The sequence below is a fragment of the Phyllostomus discolor genome, chromosome 2 (assembly GCF_004126475.2).
Source record: "Phyllostomus discolor isolate MPI-MPIP mPhyDis1 chromosome 2, mPhyDis1.pri.v3, whole genome shotgun sequence".
Taxonomy (NCBI): Eukaryota; Metazoa; Chordata; class Mammalia; order Chiroptera; family Phyllostomidae; genus Phyllostomus; species Phyllostomus discolor.
The window spans coordinates 8,893,634-8,912,472 of NC_040904.2; the positions used below are offsets into that span (position 1 = coordinate 8,893,634).

Consider the following 18,839-nt stretch of genomic DNA (forward strand, 5'->3'; position numbering starts at 1 on the left):
TTTTGTAGCAAATGCTAAATGAAGACATGCACTTATATCCGTTACCCATTATTATGTATGAAATATGAACTGGCCACAGACAAAGAAACAAAATGAAAAAAGGAACTAAGACAAAATTACTGATGATGTAAAATTTTTAGTTAACTTTTAAATGTTTCTTCTATTATTAAACTGCATGTTACTTAAACACGGTAAAGAAGATAGGAAATCACAGTTCTACAAGCCTTGGTACATGTAAAAATTGGTAAGAATTCTGACTCATTATGGTAATTCCATAGCCTCTCACTCCACATAGCTGTCCACCTGCACGTTATCAGAAGGATGGGGTTAAAACACCCCCTTTGACTTCCGGCCAAAATGGAGGGGTAGGTAGACACACTGTGCCTCCTCCAACCAAAAGAAGGACAACAACAATTTAAAAACAAAAAAACAACCAGAACAGAAAATCGAACTGTGTGGAAGTCTGACAACCAAGGAGTTACAGTAGACACATTCATCCAGACCAGTAGGAGGACCGGAGACGGGAGACCAGGGTGGAAAGGGCTCGAGGCAAAGCGGCAGCTGGAAGACCCAGCGACCCAGTGGATCGTGGAGGGACACGGCACGCAAAGTGGCTGGCAGATGAGGCGGTCCCACATTTGCGTGCAGATAAACCAGGTGACACTGGCTCGCAGGACAGACAGAGCAACCCAGGACCCCAGCTCGAGGAAATAAAGCCTCAAATCACTGACTGAAAACACCTGTGGGGGTTGAGGTGCCGGGAGAGACTCGCAGCCTTATAGGAGAGTTCGTTGGAGACACCCACAGGGTCCTAGAATGTACACAGACCCACCTACATGGGACCCAGCACCAGAAGGCCCAGTTGGCGGAAGGGACTGAAATCCAGCAGAGAGAGGAGCAAGCGCCATTGTTCCCTCTCGGACCCCTGCCACATACAGGTATGTGAGGGATACAGGTATGTGTATCCCTCACATACAGCGTCACAACACAGTGAGGTGGGTTGCCCTGCCCTGGTGAACACCCAAGGCTCCACCCCTTACTACGTAACAGGCACATCAAGACAAAAAAAAAATGGCCCAAATGAAAGAACAGATCAAAGCTCAAGAAAAAATACAACCTAGCGACAAAGAAGTAGCCAGCCTATCAGATACACAGTTCAAAACACTGCTGATCAGGATGCTCACAGAATTGGCTGAATTTGGTCACAAATTAGATGAACAAATAAAGGCTGTGCTGAGTGAAATGAAGGAAAATGTACAGAGAACCAGTAGTGATGGCAAGGAAACTGGGACTCAGATCAATGGAGTGGACCAGAAGGAAGAAAGAAACATTCAATCAGAAAAGAATGAAGAAACAAGAATTAAAAAAAAATGAGAGGCTTAGGAACTTCCAGGACATCTTTAAATGTTCCAAAATCCAAATTATAGGGGTACCAGAAGGGGAAGAAAAAGAACTAAAGTTCTGGAAAAGTTATTTGAACAAATAATAAAGAAGAACTTCCCCAATCTGGCAAAGGAAATAGACTTCCAGGAAGTTCAGGAAGCTCAGAGAGTCCCAAAGAGCTTGTACCCAAGGAGGAACACACCAAGGCACATCATAATTACATTAGCCAAGATTAAAGATAAGGAGAGAATCTTAAAAGCAGGAAGACAAAAGGAGAGAGCTACCTACAAAGAGTTCCCATCAGACTGTCAGCTGATTCCTCAAGAGACCTTGCAGGCAAGAAGGGGCTAGAAAGACGTATTCCAAGTCATGAAAGGCAAGGACCTACATCCAAGATTGCTCTATCCAGCAAAGCTTTCATTTAGAATGGAAGGGCAGATAAAGTGCTTCCCAGATAAAGTCAAGTTAAAGGAGTTCATCATCACCAAGCCCTTATTATATGAAATGTTAAAGGGATTTATCTAAGAAGATAAAAAATATGAACAGTAAAATGACAGCAAACTCATAGTTATTAACAACCACACCTAAAACAAAACCAAAAGAAACTAAGCAAACAACTAGAACAGGAACAGAACCACAGAAATGGAGATCACATGGAGGGTTAGCAACAGGGGAGTGAGGGTGGGGGGGAGGTACAGAGAATAAGTAGCATAGATGGTAGGTAGGAAATCGACAGGGGGAGGGTAAGAACAGTATAGGAAATGTAGAAGCCAAAGAACTTATATGTATGACCCATGGACATGAACTAAAGTGGGGGAATGTAGGTGGGAGGGGGTGTGCAGGGTACAGGGGAGGGAAGGGGGAAATGGGACAACTGTAATAGCATAATCAATAAAATATATTTTAAAAAACACACACCCCATTAGAGCACAGGCCGCCCCATTGCACTCAGTCACCGTCAGGGACACCACCCCCACTCCAGTGGGCTCTCCAGGAGGAAACAGGTGCCTTTCCTCAGTGTGAGGCCGCCGCCTTGTGGCCAGATGGGAGCACTGCCACTGCCGTGGCCTCCTGACAAAACTCCCCCCTTGCATTTTCTTTTTTTATTTTATTTACTTTTTTTTTTACTTAAAAAAATCAATGTATTGTCTCCCAATTCTGGAGGCTACAAGTCTGAGATCAAGGTGTCCGTAGAGCTGGCTCCTGTGAAGAGCTGTGAAGACCTCTATCCTCGGTTCATCTTCTCTCTGGTCTCTTCACATGTCTTTACTCTGTACACGCTCGTGTCCAAAGTTCTCTTTTGTAAGAAGAGCACACGTCAGACGCTGGGTTAGAGGTCACCCTAATCACCTCGCTTTAACCTGATCACCTCTCTAAGGGCTTGCTCCCAAGTAAAGTCACTCTCCGAGATACAGGAGGTGAGGACTCAGCATACGCATGGGGACGACCCTACATCTTCCACGGGGCCGCGCCCACCACATAAAACACTATGAGGGCATGTAACAGGCACCGCACAAATATGTGCCACAAAAATAAATTTCACTTCTTTATACATTCTTTCTGCTAATCCTTCAATAAAAACACAAGTACTTTGTTTCATTCTTCTATAATGAGATTAATTTGCAACTTTTTAAAAAACCAGAGGCAGAAATAACACGAATGGTGAATGAAACACTATACATAGTCAAGGCACTGCCTTGCCCAGCCCCACTGTCAGAACAGGGAAGGGGCGGCCACTCGGCCTACGCTGCATTTCAGCAGCTGGTCTGCAGCGCTCAAAGTGAAGGGCAAGTCTCCATCTGACTGTTAACTGGGTGAAGGGTGGCCGAGACAGAACACAAATACATAAAAACAAACTAAACAACGGGCCCTTTCAGCATCTATTTATCTTCTGAATTTTACAATCCTTTTTGGTCGTTTTAATAACATGAGAATGACTGTAACTCTTAATGCTCGACGGATTCACAGGGAAGGGACAGAGAGCTACACGCAGGCAGGACAGAGAGCTACAGATGAAAACACCGACGAGAGAAACTTAAACTAGACAAAAGGGATTGAGTCTCCTAGCCTTTATCACTTGGCATGTCTATAATACATTACTACTTGTTTCATATTAATATGAAAGTATTTGTTCTGATCAAAATAACTAAGAGCCTCAAATTCAAAATAAAGTCTTTTTAATAAAAAGCCATTAACTTTCGCCTTCTTATCACTCTCTAATAGGTCTAGAAAAGAACTCAGGATTAGCTGCTGACGGATTCCATCGTTACTCTGAGCTGAGACTTGGAGGGTGTATTCATTTCCCGGTGCAGACATCCCCCACTGCCCAAAAGTAGAGTATTCCTATGAAACCTTCATTAGCCAAAATGACACAAAGTGAAGAAGCAATTATCTCAGGACACGTCTTGCTAGCGGATGCAGGAAATAAATGGGCATAAAGCCCAGAGGCTACCAGACTCGGCTGAAAGCCCTGGTGGCCCGATGCTGAGAGTGGTTCCCGGCCAGGGAGTGTGGCGGGACGCTCTCCCCGCTCCAGGTGCGCGCTGCCTCTCTAACCACTCGCTGCACGGCAAACGCTGAGTGCTATTTTCACGTTCAACCTCTTTTTGTAAAAGCAAAAACTGTCTTCAGATTGCTTCCAATGAGCAAAAGCAGGTACTAACTAATGTAGGTCTTTTCTTACAGGTCAGTGTTGGAACGCAAACTTTCAACAAGAGGGAGATGCCTGTAGCACACAAACTGGGTGGCTCAGAACAGAAATAAATGTATTTTCTCACAATTCTGGAAACTACAAGTCTGAAACCGAGGTGTGAGCAGGCCACACTCCTTCTGAAACCTGTAGGGAGGGGAAGGATCCTTCCTTCCTCCTCCACCTCTGGTTTGTGGCAGCACAATTCCAACTCGCCGCCGCCTTCACCTGGCCTTCTCGCATTACCTCCATTCTGTCTGCACCTGGTTCTGTGTCCAGGTGTCCCCTTCTAGAAGGAGGACTGGGGCCTGCCTAACGCCCTCATTCAACTTAACCACCTCCCACCTCAGTGCCAGAGGCAGCATGCTGAAAAGTGAAAAAATCAGAATAGTCAAGATTTCATTTTTTAAAAACCCTCAAAGAGTTTTAATGCACTTGAAATCCCAGGGTCCATTCTAAGCCAACCAAACATTTTAATTAGCTGTCAAATTTCTAAAATGAACCAAAGGGGTGGGGCAGGGGTGGGAACTGGGAACCAGAACATGGAAATAGCATTTTCTTTCTTCCTGTGCTGCCAAAAATCTGCAAACCACTATTTTTCTAACATAAATGCCACTGGAGTGATCTTTCACAGAATGAAAAAAACGTGTGACTAATAGGAATTTGCCCTATGCCAGCGCTGCCAGTGTACCAGGCATCCCCTTGTATCACTAATGTTTCACACCTGCACTCGAGAACTCCTCAGTTTACCTGTAAATTATCCAGGAGAAGGATTCATTCTTATCCTTCTTAGGTCCCCACATTACCCAGCTGTGACTGGCAGATATCCAGCAGATAACACCTATCAGATCAACTTACCAACTGAATTTACTGGAAGACTTTACTGGAAGACAAAAAAACTATGCTACATCTTGCTAAACTCAAATGAATTGTTAAGTGTTTCCCAAATCAGAGTCAGGGAATCCTGCTTTTCATTTATTGGCATACAAATACAGACACAACGTTAACAATTAGGGGTCGGGAGTGATCTATTCAAATGGTGTCTCTACGCTCTCCTGGCTACTGTTCAACCTCCTCTGTCCATAAGCCCCTGGGAGACTGTCTTCTTCTTCCCCGACCCCTGCACTCTAGACCAGTCTCCACCTTGCTCTGTGCCCCCAAGAGCACGGAGTCCAAGTCCGGAGCAACCAGCTTCCCTTGTGTAGCGCTTCCTATTGGATTTGGAGACTGGCGAGCCCTGCCGGAAACGAGGACAGGAGACAGGAGTTGGGATGCTGACTTCCCCCCATGCATCCCGTCGGCAGTAACGTTACCTTCTGGCAAAGGCTGTGGTCCTGCTGAGCCCCTGCCCTCCTGCGAGTCTGGTGGCTCCCCTGCCACTCCCTCAGGTCCTGGGGAGGTGATGGCGCACCACTTTCTCGTTCCTGGGCCTGTGCTAGCCTGGGGCTGGCTCCCCAAACCCTACCCATACCTCGGTCTACCATCCCTTCCTTCCATTCTTTTTTTATCCCTTTTGTTTCCTGCCAGGACATGGATGTGATACCCTCTGATCTTGCCCATTTGGGCCACAATAACTTTGGGTCAAATTAAATAATCTCTTCTTAACACTCATTTGTCCCACTCTTCATGACTCTCTCTGGTTCATATTTCTATGACCAGAAATAACAGTTCTTCCCTGAGCAGAAACAGAGGTCTCCTCTCTTCTCGTCAATATCCAACTCTTGCAAACTTCATCTCAAATCGCCTCAAACACTCCGGAAACCGAGTAGTACAGAAACCGCTGCTAAGAACCCAAGAGGACAGCAGGGACACTTAGGGTTCTGTAAATATTTAATGAGGATTTCTACTTTACAATATGTTTTTAAACTTTCATTTGGGCATAATTTCAAACTTCAAAACATTACATGAATAAAAATATAAATATCCACACAGCTTTTGCCCAGACTTCCCCGCCAGTAACGTTTCACCACACTTGCTCATCACTGGTACCAGACACACACACAATATATTTCTGGAGCCATGTGAGGGTAAGTTACACACTTACGTCAAGGCCCTTTACTCCTCAATACTTCTACGACTATTTCCCAAGAATGGGGAAAATGTCTTAGACACCTACTGTATACACAGTGGTCAAACCCAGGCAAATTAACATTAATACCTTTATCTAACCTGGAACTGATACCCAGATTTTGTCAAATGACCCAAAATTGTCTTTTACAGTATTTTCTTCCTTCAAGGTACAGCATCCATTGTGTGGTCAGGTATTATATTTAATTGTCACATACTATTAGCTTCCTTTCATTTGGAACATCTCACAGCCTATCCTTTCTGGGTGACATTACAATGCACTTTTACAATTTAAAAACCACAACGACATACATGGAAGGACTCCATTTCCAGCTATGACGGCGGTGGAGCAGATTGATCTTCCCACCAAGAATAAAAAGGCGGCAGAATTTAAACAAACAAAAGCCATTAGAAGGTACCCGAGAGCCACCAGGTCACACAGGACTTAAGGACCAACACCTGTGATGTGAGCGGGCACGGCTTTCCACCCACCCCTCCCTGGGCATCTGCATGCTCAAGCAGCACAGGCAGAGGCGGCAGGGCTGAGTAGAGCGGCCCCCAGTCTCATCCAGGCTACGGAAATAACCACAGGGCGCAGAGCCATCAGACGGCCAAGGCCTGGGGCAGGTCATGATGCTGGAGCAGAGAAGCACAGAACAACGAGCTGCCGTCAGGGACCTTTCCCCCGTGGAGGCACCCAGCAGTGCGCCGGCAGCACGGAGGGGCTGCGAAGGCGAGCAGAGCTGTAATCCATCTCGTGGCGCTAAGATGGAGCTTTCTGGCCATGGCGGTGTTTTGTTTAGGTTGTTGGGAGGCAGTGGATTTGGGTCCGTGTTCTGCTGAGTTTTTGGTCCTTACCCTAAGAGCAAGGAGAAGCCACTGAAGACTCAGGCAGGGGAGTGACATAATCAGACAGACTGGGCAGTGGCAATGAGTGGACACTGCCAGGAGGCAGAAACGGGGGCAAAATGGTAGGGGCCTGGACTCAGGTGGTGGCAGGGCAGTGGAGGCACGCTGACGAAGTCGGGTGCACGCCCGAGGGGAAGCGCACAGGGCTTGCTGGAGGACAGGTGGACAGTGAGCAGGAGAGGTGGGCGACAAGCAGGATCCTCGGTCGTATCTAGTCTGGATGTGGGACCCTGAGGAGTCTCGGGCAGCCCAGTTTGGGGTGGGGTGGGGGGGGAGATGGGTATCATGAGTCACCTGTGAAAAGGTAAAAAACTGACCTGCTCTGAGGAAGTGAAACTCTGTCCTGTGATTTTTTCAGGCTGGGATGACAGACACACGTGAAGCCAGCTGCCACGTTAACAAGAAGTAATATTTCTCCCAAGGGACACAACGCAACTGTGGAAGTGTCACCACTCCTTCTCCCAGTGACTGCGGGTCTCTTGTTCAGAGAAAGCCTGTCTGTCACCATCAGGAACGCTGCTTACACCAGTAAGAAGGAAACACCCCCCTCTTGCCTGCAGGATCAAAACCACTGTGACCCAGAGCGGCAGCCTTGCTCCCCAGCTAGCTAGAGTTCAAACAAGGGTCCCTAGCCACTATGTTCCACATCCATGTGAACTCTGTAGTTTCCCAGGAAACAGGACCTGGGTCCACCGCAGGCAGACCTGATGCTGACCACTTCACACACAGCCCTGCTTTGCTTGAAGCCCATCAAAACACGGCTTCACTTGTACGTCACCCAAACGCCACCCTGCCCCGGATCCTACAGCAACTCTGTCCTTTCCTTTGTTGGCAAGATGCCCACGGTTCCTCCAGTGTGTGGTCTCCCTCACTGCAATGAGCCAGTAAACCTGACCTTGTGAGACAATCAGGTCCTTCCTCGTGGTCATAGACTGATTAGGCCGAGACAGACATTTAGAACTTGAAATGACTGCCAAACATGTGAGAGGAAAGGCCACACAGCCGTTAGATGCAGGGCCCGTGCCTGGAGGAGAGGTCTGAGCAAGAGATGAGTCTGGGAGCTGCTGGCACTGAGATGGGCAGTGGAGCCGTGTGCGTGCAAGACTGCCCACAGAGCGGTCACAGCGTGAGGGCTGAATGGGCCCAGGCCTGAGCCTCAAGGAACCCCACTGGCCGACAGGCTGCTGCCGAGGAGGGTGTATCAGCAAAGGAGACTGAGGAGACGTGGGTCAGGAGACCAGCAAGGAAAAGACGATGGACGACATGGTCTGGGGACGGCCGGGGACTGTGGGGCAAGACATCCCAGAGCCTACCTTTGGTCACGCCATCACAGATTCTGGTGTGACCCTTAATCCCATAAGCACAGCCTGATTTGGGCAGAGGGCTGACCCCCAAAGATCAGCTCCTGCTGATCAGCTCACAAGCCCCTGATGCACACTTTTCAGAATGCCAGTGTGCTGATTCGCAGTGAGAACCCTAGCCACCATCGGACCGACATACTTGCTCTGGTTGGCACTTTCCCTCCCTTAAGACAAATGCACTCAGGGTGATGCTCACAAGGGGCTGGATGAGCATGGCGTCAGACTGGGGAGTTTAAGAAACCAATGACCTGCAGCTATGGTAACCAGCAACATGGACGTATCTGGTAGGGTCCTGGTGGCAAACACATCAACCCAAATGTTGAGACTTCATGGGAGAGCAAGGACAAGAGACCCAACAGGATGGTGAGGCACTCAGGGACTGGCAACCGCCCTCGGCTGAAGGAATGGGGGGATGAAACAGTAGGAAACAGTGTCACTTGAGGCCCATGAGAGCGGCGACCACGGAGGAGGCCCCCAGTGAGAGTCACAGCTGTGAAGAGGGCAGGAAGGAACGCCCCAATCCCTCTCTCTGCCCACTGGTGAGCCCTGCTGGCAGCCTGCACCAGTCCACAAGGCAGAGCAGAGGAGAGTGGGTCTGAGGATTCCAAAGAGAGAATGAACTGGGCAGGGAGCTATGGCAACGATGAGCATTCTCCCCTCTAACTGAACATGGCTGCCCCTGGACCAGACGTGTTTGCGCAAACCAGAAACTTGTCCTGGGAAGATACCTTCCGGTCTGGACTAGTGCTAGCAACACAGCCCAGGACCCCTGGGTGCACCTGTCCTGAAGTGATGGGGAACAGTCACACACATTCGGGGAGTTAACCTGAACCCCTGAAGCTTGATCTAATTGTAACTCAGCCTCAATTAAGCAAGTGCTGAATCAATCCTGGAGTATCTCCAAGAATTTCAACAGGCTCCTAGAATGATCTGTGACACAACGGCTTGTCTCAAATCTCAAAACCTAAACAGCCAAGCCCCAGCAAGCCGGAACTTAAACCAGTGCTAGAAACTGACCCACCCATCAACCTGCAGACACGCTTAACTCCGTGGTAAGATCCTCAACTCCTACCCATAAGGACTTAACTTTTACAAAAGTATAAAATCCTTCTGCCAAAAAAGACAGGTGGAAAGAAAAGAGAAGCTAGTACCAGATACTTCAGAAGACTAGCACCCTTGCCTCCAAAATAAACCACACATGTCCCAGTGTCTCACTTAAGCCCCTCCTCTTCCTACGTCTTATCTGACCCCCCCCCAAACATAACGAAGGACTACAACTGTACCTTGGAGTTTATTGACAATTATCGTATTTTGCGGAGGATAATGTGCACTTTTTTGCCCAAATCTTTGAGGGAAAACTAAGGATGCACATTATACATGGGTAGTACTAATCCCGTATCTATATAAATGTTTTTAGCTCTTTTATTCATGCTTATGACTACAAGTGTAACCCTAGAAAGCAATAACAGTATGTGTATGCAAAAGAATACCCTGGAATATGGTAATTGATTTTCTTTCTAAATGTAAATAAATATTGAATTAAAAAGTTAAAAAGGTTCTTTTTCCTGACAGTTTGGGCCAAAAACATGGGTGTGCATTATATACACACGGGAGCACAATAAACTCGGCAAAATGCGGCACTTTTGTTTTCCGGGTCAAGTCAACATGCGGGAACGGACCGCTGTCACCAACAGCGGACTGCTCGAGACGCAGTGAGACTCACTTTTCTCCACAATCTTTAATTTCTGGAAGGTCTCCAGCACTTCCCCGTTCAGTATTCTGGGTAAGAAGTCGCGTATTTGCATCACTTCTGTTGTCAGCCGCTCCAGGTCCTTCTTCCGGACTTTAACAAATTCTTCTTTCGTTCCCATGAGCTGAAACCAGAACAAGCAGATCTTCAGATTACTGAACTTCTCTCCAGCAGGCTGCCAGCTCGCTTCCTTTTAATGCCTCTTACGTTCCTAGTTTCAAGTTTATGTCTTCACCTAGTGTGCTCTCTGCTGTATATATTACTTCTCGGAGCTGGACCCCCAGCTTTCCGAGTGGGAGCTACCCCTTTAAGCGCGTACGCGACCCTGTGCCTGACAGTCAAAGAAAACGCCAGCAACGTTCCCTTAACGCCTCATGCCACGCTAATGGAGGGAAGGATTCCTGCTGGGCGGCCAGCCAGGGCCGCCCACCTCCTTCAGAGATCACCACCACCCTTCCAGGTAGTCTAAGTCGGAAACAGGAGGCTGGGTCACTTCCCCCAGTACCGCCATTAACAGCGGACGGAACCGGGGTCCTCCTCCTACATCACGTGCAGCGGAAGTGACGTCGGGGCAACTCCGAGCCCACACTAAACGCTGACACCCGCGTCACGGCCTCGCAGGGAGGGAGGGCCGCGGGTGTCCGAGGGGAACCACCCTCATCTCGCGTTCGCGCACCCACCGCCCAACCGCGCAGCCTCCAGGACCCGCATCCACGGTGTCAGAGGCGGAATCGCGCGGCCCGCACCCCAGGGCCAGGCCACGCTGGTCCCAGGTGCACTGGACGAGGCCCACACAGACCGCGGCCCGGGGCGGGGGAGCAGACGGGGCAGGGGGCAGCGGCCCAGGGCCTCCTCACTAACCCCGAAGGCCTCCTCAGCGCCGCCCGCCTCGTCCATGGCCGTCGCGGCCCGGCTCCCGCTCCGTGAGCCTGCGCGGCGCCGTGCCCTCTGACCTCTCACGCCAGAAAGTGCGGGAACGCGTCCAAGACAGGGTGGAGAGGGTATGGAGAACGACGAGGCTCAAACTTCGTAGGGTTTGCGCAGCATTCTCTGCATTATGGAAGAGGGGTGGGATCGGCCAGATTCCGCTTTGGCTCTGCTGGTGTAGCTGCCGCTTTAAAGTTGTTCACTGTAAAGTGGAAGAACAGTAAGGCCCAGGTGGAAGTGACGAATGAAATAAATAGAATCGGCCTTTCCTGTTTGGCGAGAGATGCTGGACTAAGAGGCAATGCGGTCAAGTGAATTGCCACCGGTGCAGCCAGCAGCCACGCTCCCGCGCTCGCTCTAAACTCCTTTAGCAAGGATGAAAACTTCGGATGCCAGGCTCCTCAGGAAGTGCGCCCGATACTGGAGCGTCCATCTAGCCAGCTGGTTATAACTGAGATGAGCACCGTAAGTTTGAAGACGCCACCTAGTAGTCCATTTGCTTGCCCCATTAGGCCCACTGAGTTCGCAAAATATGGTGCAGCCTATGGGTTCAGATGATGTACGGGGTCACTTCACAACTAAGACTTCGTCTGTTTCTGAAACCCCCAGGAAGCTGACACTACCAAGTCCCCAGAGTGGAGTGTGTGTGCTCTCCAGACCTGAGGGCGGTCTCCTGAGCACAGGCTCCAAATCCCTGCCCACCCCTACCCCGGAACCTGCCTGCACTTGCGGTTCCCCTGCCCCAGGGACCTGCCCTCGGCCCCAGCACCTGCTATCACCTGCCCCTGGCCCTGCCCGCGCACCGAGAACTGCCCTTGCAGGGAGACCAAGACACTGGAAGAACTGCCCTTGCAGGGAGACCAAGACGCTGGAGGGGCGCTGCCTGCAATGGCCGCAGAGGCCTCTCAATGGGACTGCCCAAGGTATCCATCCCTCCAAGAATCCACAAGATGGCCCTTCTTCCCAGTGTCCACCTGCCGAGACCGTCCAAGAAGTTTAATACAAAAAAAAAAAAAAAAACAACTCGGTGCTGCGCATTTTGTATAACAGCTGACAACGAAATGGGTGTGCGTGTGTGTGCGCGCGTGTGTGAACTTAAAGATTCCAGGCCATTTACAATTGGCCATCCGACTCTTCCAGGCCAAGAGTCAACCCTGGCTAGCCTCGCAGGCGACAGCCCCCAGATCTGGCTGCCGAAAGACAGCGGAGGCGAGAAGGCGCAAAGCACTGGGTTGTTGCGCCAGGTGCCAGGGCACGCCGCTCTGGCTCCCAGAACGCGCCGCGAGCGGCAGCCGGCGCCTTCGTGACGCCATCATCCCGCGCTTCGCCACGCTCCTCTGCGCAGTCGCGGCCGGAGCGGCCAGGCGGCAGTCGCTCGGGAGCGGCGGGAGCTTAAGGGGTGGCGGGCTGCCGCCAGGGATGCTGCAAAGCGCCCCGCCATGCAGCCGGCGGAGATCCAGTTCGCGCAGCGGCTGGCGTCCCACGAGAAGGGCATCCGGGACCGGGCGGTGAAGAAGCTGCGCCAGTACATCAGCGTGAAGACTCAGAGGGAGACAGGTGGGCGCCCGGCGATCAGCCGCGCCACATGGCGGCGGGACCGGCGCCGAGCCGCCGGCGGAGCTCCGGCTCGCGCTCCTGCCGCGTGCTTCTGTGTGTTGGCACGGTGGGAACCGCTTCCTGCTGGGTCTCGTCTGCTTTTACGTTTGGGGGACAGGCCGACAGGGGTTAGGTAGTCTGCTGGAAGTCACAGCGAGTGAGGAAGCTGAGATTAGACCCAGTCTGTCCAGCCGCGCGCCCGAACTTTAAATACTAGGCTCAGCCTGATCTGTCTTGCTGTGGTCATCGGTTCATGCCATCATCAGACCAGTGCCTTTAGGAGCTGGGGTTATTCTGGGAGAGAAGACCATCCCTGCCCTAGGGGAACTGGTGCTCGCCAAGCTGGGAAGGGAGATCGCTAGAGCGGAGCTTGTATCGTGTTGTAACGGAAATGGAAATCGGGGAAGGAGGGAGCTTCTCTGCACAGGCTGGACTGGGAAGGCCGCCCTGGGGCGATGTTCCACGCATCTAAACAGAGGCGGGAGGAAGAGGGAGGCCAGCCAGCTTGAGGAATGGCTAGAAGAGACCTGGAACTCAGGGAGGGTGAGGCGGGGTCACTCTGAGGGTTGCAATTGGGTTTTAACTGCAGTGGGTGCCATCGATGGATTTTGTTCACCTGATGCAAAATGCCCTGCAGATCCTTAATGCCCCCGCCCCCGCGGTGTGCGCTACAATACGAAATGGAGGTTTTTCTATTGCACTAAGATAAAGTTTGGGTTATTTGCTAATATATTCAGGGTCTACTTGAAAGAATAGATATTATCTCCCCTGTGCCAGCATTGTACAAGCCTGGAAGGGAAATCACAAGGGGCCACCGGGGGGGGGGGGAGAAAAACAATTTTATGGGAAGTCTGCTAGAAAGAGGAATGAAGACCAAAATTCCTGACTTAATTTTGTGAGGATCTCTCTGAGGGACTTAATTTACTCATGGTTTCAGGTATCCCAGATATACTGAAGGCCCTTAAACCTAAATTTCTAGCCCAGGCCTTTGCTACTTCAGTTCAGCGATGCCCTACTAACCTGGCGTCTCCACCTGGCATCTCCACTAGGTGCCTCGGACTCAGACACCTTAAAGTGACTCATTTTCTTCTCCCCGAAACCTGTTCTCTTCCGCTGCCCATCCGCCACCTGTGCTCTCTGGTTTTGTTCCCACTGTCCACTCAGACCAGCTGGGTGCACGGTATTGCCCTGGACTCCTCTCTGCCTCCCGCACCATGCATTCAGTGTCCCTTGGTCCTACCCGTTTCATCTGAATGACTCTTTTCTGGTCTTCGGTCCCTTGGCTTGAGCCCATCCTCCACAAACCAGCCCAGAGGCATCTTCCTAAAACACACCACCCCCTTCCTAGAGATCCAGGTCTGCAGGTGGTCTCTCCTCCGCTCTCCCACCCCCTCCCCAACGTGACTGCTTCGTGCTCCAGCAGCAGCAGACCATGCCTGGGTCCTGGTGGCCAACACCCCACCTCTCACCTCTCTGCCTTTGCTTCTCCAGCACACACCTAAAAAATTCCCACCCTCGATCCTCTCCCGGTATTGAGTATCACTTTCCTCACCTCACCTTGACTCCTCTGGGATTCTGAAATACCCCATTTGTTGTAACACTTAGCCACATTGCTTCTTAATTATCTGTTACTGTGTCTGTCACTCTTCCCCCCAAACACCAAAACACGGAAAGCTTCATCTGTTTTCTTAGCTGCAAGTGGGGGCCCATCCAGGCACACATACAAGGGCCTGGCCGTGCACGAGAACAGAAGAGAGGCCAGGTGCAGTGCCTGGGGGGGCTGAGAAAGAACCTGGTGCTCACAGCCCTTTGGCGAGCAGGTCTGGGACCTGAGACGCTGAGGCAGGACCATGAGGCGGTGGGCTCGCATCAGCGCCCCAGGGTTTTGTCTGGTTGGCACCCATCGCACCCAGAGGCACTTGTCTGCTGCCTCTTGTTCCAGGCTGCGTCCCTGTCGCACAGAGTATAGTGGGCCTTCGAACAACTATAAATGCAAAGTGCATTTCGTAGACAGTGGTGATGGGGCAGAATAAAGAAGGTCTCTGCCACGACTGTGCTCCATCGAAGCAGACAGACAAGTGTGGAGATAATCCCCTAACGTCTGAATCTTATTGACAGGCTTTTTTTTTTTTTTTTTCCAACTTGTCTTGGCATCGTAAAGAGAATCTGAGACGTTACTCCTACAGATACCAGCAGCATAGCTTCATGATTTTAAAAACAGATTAGAAGTCTTTGCCACCAGTAGCATAGCTTCGTGATTTTAGAAACAGATTAGAGGTCTTTGTACTGCTTAAGGCGACTAAAGGTTGCCCTGGTGCCTTACTGGCTCGTGTCGTGTATTCCCAGCCACAGAGTGATGGCCGTCTGGGGTTTCGCCCAGGAGGGCTCGTTCGTCCTTCCTTACCTATTCATTCTCGCATGGGGCTAGTAGGCAGGGAGTGCTGACGGTGTGCTCTTATTACTGTGTGCTCTATTCTCGGCACTGGTGATGCAGCTGCGAACAGAACAGACAAAAAACCCCTGCCTGTTGTATCAGTTCTGCAGCTGCAGTTTGCATTCTTGCTTCCTTTTGGTGGCACAGAGGGTAGCGGTGCACCCCACAGGTGGTGGGTGGCAGATGTGCACCGGGAACGGGGGAGATGAGTGCTTCCCATACTTACTGAAAGTTTTAGGGGGGCTCTCGCCCCCGGGGTGGCAATGACTAGGAGCTACACCTGTTCCGAACAGGTGTGGGTTCGAGTATATCACTTCATCCCCACCTGAGATGGTTCCTGTGCTCATGTGTGGTGAGGCTCGGGCTGTTGGGTTTTCTCGTTTCAGAGCTTGGTATTTCCTGCATCCGCAGCTCACTCTCATTTCATCTCGGTTGTTTGAAACTAACTAAACCTGTGTTGTCGTCAGAAACTTAGTTGTATGAAGCATCTCAACAGGTCGAGAAGCAGTTGTGGAACAAAACAGCTTTGGATAGTTATTGGGTTGGACAAAATTAGTTCATTTGTTTTTTTTTTTCCATGAGGTGGATCTAGTAGCACTTAGTTGTCTGTAACCTCATTCAGAATAATTTTGTTAGATTGGATCGTGACAGCTGTCATATCAGTGTGTATTTAAAACAAAAACTTACCAAATTGGTGAATTTTTGTATAGCCATTTTAATATTAAAGATGGAAGAAAATATGCAACATTTTTGGCATATTAGGCTTTATTATTTCAAGAAAGGTAAAAAGGCAACTGAAACACACACAAAAAGGCTTGTGCAGTGTGTGGAGAAGGTCCTGTGACCGATCAAATGTGTCAGAAGTGGTAGGCGAGGTTTCGTGCTGGAGATTTCTTACAGGACGATGCTCCAGGGTTGGGTAGACCATTTGAAGTTGACAGCGATCCAATTGAGACATTGAGAACAATCAATGTTCTACCACATGGGAGACAGCCGACATATTCAAAATATCCACAATAAAGTTATTGGTAAAAATGAAAAATTTTTATTTTATGGAAAAACCATATGGACTTTTTGGCCAACCCAATACTTCACCTTCAGAGTTTTGAAAGAAATTAAATAATGAACATTTCTCTGTTTTGCTTTAAATGCTCCAAAAATTGGTACCTTGTTTTTACCAGCTAATTTCCTGGGTGAAAACAAGTGGTTTTATACTTATGCTGAAAATAGATATTTAAAATGAAAGAAGAGCTTTACACTTATGTTGAAAACAGATATTGTAAATGAAAGGAGAGCTCCAGCAGCCTAGGATGGGAAACGTGAGGCAGTCCTGATGCCCCCAAATCGAACAGTGCTTTGCTCTTACAAAGTGTTTCTCATACTTGCTCTTAATTTTGGCCTGAATCATAAACATTGTACACAGGGTCTAGCACAAATTACGCTCCTTTTTTATTAAAACTCATAAGCATGTAATTCTTTAACATAACAATATCACACTCAAGCACAGCCTGTGACATTTTAGGTGAAATGTGCAAATTAAAACTATAAATTATTGCACCCATGTGATTGCCCTACCAACCACACACTCAAGCAGGAGTTACTTCTCTCGGTCTGTATGTCCTGGGGAGGAAAGGGCCAGCTGACAGGCTAGCGGCAGCTCAGTAACACGCTGCAGTGCAACTGTAACACTGCACAGCTAGTAAGTAGCAAGCTGAGGCCTGAGCAAGGGTTTGTTTCCATTGTACTACTTTGTTGCCTCTCGTAGTATGAAACAATCAAAACACGTTTGCTTGCTCTCCAGCTCCGTTTCCTGCCCACTGTCTAGGGTCTGTTCATCGCGGTTACTTTGTTGAAATCTGTTTTCAATTACAGAAACGGGTGGTACGTCATCTTGTACCTTCACCCATTGAAGGTACGGGTTGTCCAGAGAGACAGATTATCACTCAGAGTTCGTTTGAGATCCTGGTGCACTTGGAAGAGCCATCTGGAGACATACTGTGTTGTTTTTAAGTGAACAGCGCCAGAGCACAGAATATGTAGAACATGTGATGCTATTTAGGTCTCTCACACATGCACAACTGTGCATTTTTGTATCACATGTCAGTGAATGCATAGGGAAGATCTGGAATGATACACATCAGTAGATAACAGTGGTCCCTCTGGGAGGAGACTGAGGTTTGGGAGGCAGTGAACAAAGCATCTATGATTGTATAATTTGTGGCATATGAATTTTTGCAATGAAAATGTTTTGATTGGCTAGGATTCTCACGGTTGCAGTTTGACAAAACATCCGAGCCACCCTAGGTTTAAGGGGAGGAAACTGAAACGGCTTCACGCAAAGCTCAACTAACGACACAGACCCAGTTTCCTCTGCAGCAAACTCTGCCGCTCCCAGACTGGTTTCATTCTCAGGCTCCCCATCATGTGGCAAGGTGGCTGAGCGCAGGTCCAAACTGTGTCTTCTTTTAAGTCTTCTAGGAGAGAACTGGAGATTTTCCCAAAGCCTGAGCGGGGGGGGGGGGGGGGGGGGGGGGGGTGTCTTTATCAGCAGGGAGTCCATTCTTGAAGCGGCCCTGTGGCCAAAGGAATTCATGCTAGTTTGGTGTAAGCTGGGCGCCCTGCTTTGCCTCCCTGTGGATGAGTCCAGCCCAGACTACTGCCTCCTTCCACAGGCCCTGCCTCAACAGTGGGCAGCCCTGGAAGGGAGAAGGTGTAGCTGCCCAGCAAGAACAAGGAATGCCCAGTACCAAGCCCGATGCAGAAACCCGTGCCGTGTAAATCCAGTTCATCAGTGTTTGTGCTTTTCTAATTTTATTATAGTTTTCCAAAAAGAAGAAAGACAAGAGCCCACAGTAACACTTTGGTAATATCATACAGGCTTTTGGTGGGGGGGGGGGAGGTCTTTTTATTAAGGAGTATTTCGTATTCATAAAAAGTCTACTCGTTGGTCAGCTTCAGCATTTATCAGTACCTGGCCAGTTTGTCTGATCTGCCTGCTTCCTCCTTCCCTCTAAATCCTTAAGCAAATCCCAGACTCCTCATATCATTTCCAGGCATTGACGGGAGAGACCTGGTTCTTCTTGCTGACGCATGTAAAGAATTATATATCAGCAAATCTAGTAGTATGTAATCAGTTTATTAGTGGCTTGCTTCCATGGAAGAAAACAGGACCGGATAGAGTAGGGGGTGAAAGGGAAAGTTTCAAGGCAAAGCAGGGAGAGAAAAGCAAGAGAGGCTAGAGACCAGGGTGGCAAGCCCCTGGGCAGCCTGAGGCCGGGTGGCCAGAGGCCCTGTGGCCCGAGAGCCAAGAGCCCCCTGAGCCCCCGAGAGAGAGAGCATCCTGAGTTCCGGAGAGGGAGAGAGCGAGTCCTTTGTTCTCCAGACTTACATAGTTGGTGGGATAGAAGGGGAAAAGTCACATATTGATTAACAGGTAAATGTGGCGCCAGCTTTCCTGGGGGAGATGTGACTACCCAAATTCTTATCTTGCTCCAGACCCCATTTGGTCATCTTGTTGTAAAACAAATACCCGACAGTTAATTAAAATTGAGGCACTTTCCAAAGTTATTTATGGGCTCTTTCTGTAAGCATCAGGGACTCCCTCCTAAAATAGATAGTGACCAGAGGTAGGTAATTAACCAAAGTTATTTATGGGCTCTTTCTTTGGGCACCGGGACCCTCTCCCACATTCAGGCCTTGGGATGAAAGCACAGTTTCAAGGCT

At 49.5% G+C, this 18,839-nt stretch overlaps 2 protein-coding genes across 2 annotated transcripts in view; one reads left to right on the forward strand and one right to left on the reverse strand.

Annotated features, from left to right (window-relative positions):
• Positions 1-11,322, reverse strand: part of LOC114491073 (heat shock transcription factor 2 binding protein) — an 84,534-nt gene extending 73,212 nt beyond the window's left edge. Inside the window, exons 1-2 of the mRNA XM_028505233.2 lie at positions 11,021-11,322; positions 10,133-10,283 (exon numbers count right to left, since the gene is read on the reverse strand). Coding sequence (XP_028361034.1) covers positions 10,133-10,283; positions 11,021-11,056 — 187 coding nt within the window. The 5' untranslated portion in view covers positions 11,057-11,322. The remainder of the gene's footprint in view (positions 1-10,132; positions 10,284-11,020) is intronic.
• Positions 11,323-12,408: 1,086 nt separating this feature from the next.
• RRP1B (ribosomal RNA processing 1B) overlaps positions 12,409-18,839 on the forward strand; it is a 28,800-nt gene continuing 22,369 nt past the window's right edge. Inside the window, exon 1 of the mRNA XM_028504848.2 lies at positions 12,409-12,643. Coding sequence (XP_028360649.1) covers positions 12,526-12,643 — 118 coding nt within the window. The 5' untranslated portion in view covers positions 12,409-12,525. The remainder of the gene's footprint in view (positions 12,644-18,839) is intronic.